The sequence below is a fragment of the Anopheles marshallii genome, chromosome 3, assembly GCF_943734725.1.
Source record: "Anopheles marshallii chromosome 3, idAnoMarsDA_429_01, whole genome shotgun sequence".
In the NCBI taxonomy this organism is placed as follows: domain Eukaryota; kingdom Metazoa; phylum Arthropoda; class Insecta; order Diptera; family Culicidae; genus Anopheles; species Anopheles marshallii.
Genome location: NC_071327.1, coordinates 37,295,915 through 37,301,839, shown reverse-complemented (window position 1 = coordinate 37,301,839; position 5,925 = coordinate 37,295,915). Strand labels below are relative to the sequence as shown.

The window sequence follows — 5,925 nt, the reverse complement described above, 5'->3', positions numbered from 1 at the left end:
CCTCATTATTCAAAACGACCAATTATATTCGCCTCTGTTTAACTGTCCTCACATTGCCGGCCCAAGTTGGTCACGTGTATCTTTGCTGCTCGTTTTTATTCCAGGTGTGAAGCGTTCGGGCCACCGGTTGAGTAGTTCTTCCGGGTTATTGTTTCACGGCTGGTGTCATAATATGTTAGCACTAGGCTCCGTTATCTAACACGCCACCACGCGGCGGCTGTTACAATTGTGGCGGCGTTGTTGCTTTGTTTCTTGATTGCTGCGGTCGTGCTTATGCAGATTTTTAGTAAGCGTTCTCTGTTGTCATCTTCTCGTTCAACAGGTTTCCACCGACACGACATTCAAAATAGGACCTTTTGAACAATGAAGGGTTGGTTTGACGCGTTCCGCGATGACGGAGCGCCAACCCTGTACTCGTTCTCGAACCGGACCCCCGTCACTGGCGATGTCTCCATTGTGGCAGTTTGTGTACTGTTCGCCACCGTTTATTTGGCGTTTCTGGTCATATTTCCCGGTGTAAGGAAGCAGGTATGTAGATTGTGGTGCTTGCGAAACAGCATCTTTTTTTAGTTATAGATCGCTTTAAGTTTATAAAATTGTAGTTTAATTTATATAGACCACAAAACAAGCAATGGTACACTAACCCAAAATATAGCAAAACTTCCTAACAAAATCAATTAAAAGTGACAATAATGTAATGGACAAACTGTAGCATCTTTATTTTCTACAAAATAAGCATGTTTGATTTTAAGTGTCTTTGTGTTGAAAAATCTAATGCAGTCCATTTCGTCGTTGCTAAAATTCATAACAATATTTACACATTCAAATTTGCATATTACGGCTAAAGATGTACGTTGAGATGTAACATATTGCGTTGAAAAATTGAAAAGGAAAAAAAACCCAACAAAAAAACAACACAATTTCTCGCCTAAAGTTTCCATCGCAAAGCATCACCAACTGAAGCCAGTTGGCGATCCGCTCGATGGAACGTAGTACGTAGTTCAATATTTGAAGTTGTAAAGTAGCTTTTTAAACTTTAAAGTAAACATCTTGCAAGAAACGTGCACACCACAGCACCGCATGATCTTCTCAAGCCATACTTGGCTTTCGCACGCGTACTTCCTTCGCTTGCAGCGTGACTGAGAACTAATGCAATGGTCGACTTGGCACCAAATGTACGGTTGCACTAGCTCACCAGCGCGCACAACTTCATGGTGGTCCCAAAGTGCGCCCATTTTGGGATGATAATTTTATGCGTTTAATGAGACGCGGTTATAAATTCATGTCAAGAAATTATGACCACCCTTCCCAGTTGTGCCATCGATCGGGAGTTGCGTCGCCCATTCCATGACGAACCGTTGCGTTCATTTGGGATTACGAGGGGTGTCCGATCGATCTCGTCCGGCGGTTGCAGCAAATGCGTGAATTTCAGCACGTTGTGATCAAACCTCCCACAGTTCGGCTACCGACTGGTTTCGCACTGACCGACCGATTCGATCACGCTGCGATTCGTCTCCTGCCCAGTGATTTGCACCCTGACCGTACGGCAATTGATTGATGGCCGATAAATTGATGTTTGCAAACATTTGTTAACATAGAAAGCAGAAACAGATCATTTCGTAGGGTTGTTGTTTCATTTTAACTCATTCATACGCATACATTTTCTCTGTCTTTGTCTTCCCGTGGAAGGATTTTTTTTTCAAACGAGTGCAAAGGAGTGCAGGTTAAAGGCTTCATACTCTAAGGTTGCGCCAAATTGATCACTTTGGTTGATTTATTGCACGATTAGAAGCTGTAAACGAGAAACGTACGGGTTAAGTGATTTATTTGTACCGCCTGCATGATACATCGTGAGCCGTGCGTGTACGTGGGAAGGTAGTCTATAATTTGTTGCTTACAAAAATACCACTAATGTTTGTAATTAGTAACATGTGTAGTAGCAAGCGAACATTGTACTGAATAGCTTCTTCCGTCAATCACTGTTAGAAATATTGTTTTAACTGTTTATTGTTTTTTTTTTACAGAAATTCACAACATTCACCACCGTTACGTTAAGTCTGTTTGTTGGACTAGTCATATTAGGTATGTGTACAGAAAATTTACCAACTTCCATCCTACATACATCACACATCGATGCCTTCTTATCTAAAATATTGTTTAAAAATACATTGATTGCAACGAGAGAATACTCATGTTTTTGTCATTAGCAACTTGAAAAATTATTCTAGTTGTCTTTTCACTAGTCTATCTGCCATATCGTTTACTAAAACAAGATTATAGAAAATTGGATTAATGGTGGTAACAGTAACTTCATTAGCATCGAAGCCTTGCTATCGTGCTAATCTTAAATATTGGCTTTAAGCTCATTAACCATTATATTTCATTCTTACTTTTAACCTTTTATTCATTGAATTTCCGCTTTTTCTAGGGACTAGAGAATCAGATTCCGTTTGACGATACGCATTTTCATAGGTATTTCCAAAAGAAAAAGTTCAATAATTATTTGTAAAAAAATCAAAAACTCTTCCTGAAGATTCTGAAGATTTTCGTTACTTCCCAATACTTTGGAAAATAAATTTTAAAACCTTCGTAAAGATGCATGACGTTCGAAAGGTTTAGTAACTTGAATGTTGATGTAATTAATAAATCTAATGAGATTAAAAAACCTTAAGCTCGATAGTACTTTTTCAATTCCTATTCAATATATACGTGATGAGCTAGTAGTTACTATGAAATAAAGATACATAAATAAAAATATAGTCTCAAAATCAAGACTTCGATCATTAGAAACGAAAAAAAGCAGCATTGAATGCTTGAATGAATCATTACATATAATGCAAAATAGAAATGAATACAAATCAAAACCATTACCACCAAATTCGAGCCCCATATTGAAAGTAAACAAATCAAAATTCAAATTTATTCTATGGATACCACTAAGCAATATTGCTGGAATCATATTTTTCATTTTTGCACAATTGAAAACCATCAAAAGATTGTACGCTCCCACCTTGCGGAGCTTACAAACCACAAGCCACTTCACTGTTTCGTGCACAATCAGCTCATTAATTTGTGGTACGCTGAAAATGTTATGCGAACTTTACAATGGAACATCTTGTTTTGGTCCGATCATCGTGTTGCTAGTCATGGTTAAGCATTAAGCATAAAACGATCGTCACTTCCTCCGGAGCGATCCAGGTTGCTGCGAATAGCGCAAAACCTATACGTCACAACGGACAAAGATACCATCGCTGACCATGCTTAAAACCGTTTCCTCCACAAGCACTGTTCTATGCCCGGATGTGCGCTTTTTCGCTGGATGGTGTTACTAGAGCTCATCGTGACTTAGCTGGGATTTTCAGTATTTTTTTTATGCTTTACAGCTTAAATGAGTTGCCAGTTTTCGTTTTCGTGTATCCTTGCCAAAAGAAGCACTCAAAAGTTATAAACCACTGTTAATGAGCTCAAATAAAATCTCCTCCCAGGGGGGTGAAGGAAGCGACTGAATTGGGTTCGCAAAAATGTACGAACAAAGCAAAGAAAAAATGGCTCATCAGCAGTTTAGCAAGCTATAGCTTCTCTTACCCTCAGCAGTTTTTCGTATCGACGGACCGGAACAATCAGCTTACAATCGCCATCGCCGTTTGTGACCATTTCCACACGAAGGTCACAGCAGCACCTCCGTTCCGTTTTCGACCCGAAAGCACTAAAAACTAAACTAACTATGATCTTAATTCCTAATCTCTTCCTTGTGCGTTTGTTTGTTTCTTTGTACGCCGTGACCCGGACATACCTTTTCCTAACACCATCGATGGACAGTAAGTCGCCTTGGCTCCGGCTGGCATGTAGCCCAATCGACAATCGTTGCACCGTACCGTGCGTTTTCACGGGAGAAGCTGCCCGCCCGCATCGGAGCGCACATTGGGCTGATGCACATCAATATAACGCTTACGGCACTGCCCGTCGGCAACTGGACACCGCCGGATATTGATTTCAACGAGCGGTTCAGCTGGAACCAGGCGAACGACATGGGAAATTCGTACCGCGATGCACTACAGCGTGGACTGCCGTATCCGATTCTGACCGTGGCAGAGTACTTCAGCCTGGGCCAGGAAGGTTTCGCCTGGGGTGGCCAGTACCGTGCAGCAGGATACTATGCAAGCATACTACTATGGTACTGTGCCGTGTTCGCAACGAGAGCGTCTTAGCGTGACATTAAATTTGCACTGCTTCATTTTCTAGGGCATCGTTTGCCGCGTGGCTTCTGATGAATCTGCTGCTGGTCGCGGTACCCCGCTACGGTGCCTACACGATGACCCTGACCGGCGCACTGTTGATAGGGGCCAGCATCGGATACAGCTCCATGCTACCGAAGCGACCGCTGACGATCGTTATCGAGGGAGCACGAATCGATTTCCATCTGGGCTGGTGTTTTTATCTCGTACTCATCGCTGGTAAGTCGGCATTGGTCCCAACCGACCATGAGGATTCGTTTCACCAGATCTTCCATGTATATTTTCTCTATACAGGCGTGTTATGCTTCGCGATCGGTTTAGTCATTTCCATCATTGATCTTGTGTGGCCCCATCGCTTTTCTACCATCTTGGAGGTAAGATACGAAACTTTTTTCAAGCCCGTGCTTAACATTTCTTCCTTTAACTTTAGGTATACTATGACACACCGTACGATAGGCACGTAATTCTTGAAGAGTCTCATGACGTCAGATATCGCAAACGCAACAGCAAAGGACTAGAAGAACCACCAGGCCTTGGATCTCGTATCCTGAGGTAAACATATACATAGATGTAATCCTCCAAATTGGTAGTTTGGTACTAATCGTTTTATATTGTCTTCTTGTAGACGTCTGTCATCCAAAACTCGCGATCAACATACCGATAAGATGGGCATCGAAAATCGCGGATTCCAGCACGATGTTCCCAAGTCGCCGTGGCGTTATCCGTTCCGACGAGCCCAACAAACGCCTCCACAAGGCATCCAGCGTACGATTTCGCAGGACTCCACATCTAGTATCGCATCTGCCGCTGCCATGTCCCAGTCGCTCCACAAGGTGGCACTCTCGCGGATGCTACCGTAAGTATCACGAGATTATCGAAACAAACATGCTACGTTTATAATTTCTAATTTATTGCTTGGAACTTTGCAGGAAACCTCCACTGGAACGTACTCGTGAAATTTCCAACTGGTAGAACCAGATAATTGTACGCCATGTAGTGTCTTGATTAGTGGTCGCATCGTTGGAGTAGAGCATTCTCGTGCGTGATGATCTTTTTTGTGATATCTGTAAGAATTTATACAAATCTTCCGCATCTAGCAATGACGAGTCCCAAGTATTGAAACAATAACCTTTTTAAAACATATTTCTTTTTCCACTCTGTAACATGGCCAAACAGCCCTTAACATGTAAAAAAGAAGCAGGCACAAATGACTCGAGTCCATTTCGTAAGGGGTTCCATACATACATTTTTTTTTCATAGTGAAGCGGAAGAAAGCTGAGACAAATGATTTTGCTAATCATCATAAAATTGATAAGATGGAATGTGTAACCGAACACTTAGAAGCGGACAGAATGATAAGCAGATCAGTTTTAAGTTATTTATTGTTCCTGTAACAGTGTTAGTGATGTAACAGTTTCCAGAATGCGTAACAAACGCGTAACGAAGCGCTTATAGCGCTGATGTATTTTAATCATTGCATTGTAAGACCGGTTTGTAATAATTTAAGGAAGATTGTAAACTATAACTTGACGATAAATCTGTGACAGTAAAGAATGCGAATGGACAAATGGAATAAACATTCAGATTTGAACATAAGCCACATGTACTTGATTACTTTGTAAAATGATTGAGAAACTAGCCACTAAGAACAGTATATCTATCAAAAATCAAAATACCATCCAGATGAACA

The 5,925-nt window shown here is 41.4% G+C and overlaps 1 protein-coding gene across 1 annotated transcript; it reads left to right on the top strand.

Annotated features, from left to right (window-relative positions):
- The first annotated feature begins 363 nt into the window (after positions 1-363).
- LOC128711651 (dual oxidase maturation factor 1) lies at positions 364-5,207 on the top strand. Its single transcript, XM_053806534.1, has 8 exons — positions 364-528; positions 2,025-2,082; positions 3,820-4,174; positions 4,243-4,454; positions 4,530-4,609; positions 4,666-4,787; positions 4,861-5,091; positions 5,165-5,207. Exons 1-8 carry the CDS (start codon positions 364-366, stop codon positions 5,205-5,207), a joined length of 1,266 nt encoding a protein of 421 aa, XP_053662509.1.
- Positions 5,208-5,925: the final 718 nt, after the last annotated feature.

Bases quoted from the DNA above. Each gene is read 5' to 3' on its own strand.
- LOC128711651 (XM_053806534.1), top strand. From the start codon at position 364: ATGAAGGGTTGGTTTGACGCGTTCCGCGATGACGGAGCGCCAACCCTG. The intron at 2,083-3,819 runs GTATGTGTACAG...ATCGATGGACAG, and splicing joins TGTTGGACTAGTCATATTAG to TAAGTCGCCTTGGCTCCGGC. The intron at 4,788-4,860 runs GTAAACATATAC...GTCTTCTTGTAG, and splicing joins CTTGGATCTCGTATCCTGAG to ACGTCTGTCATCCAAAACTC.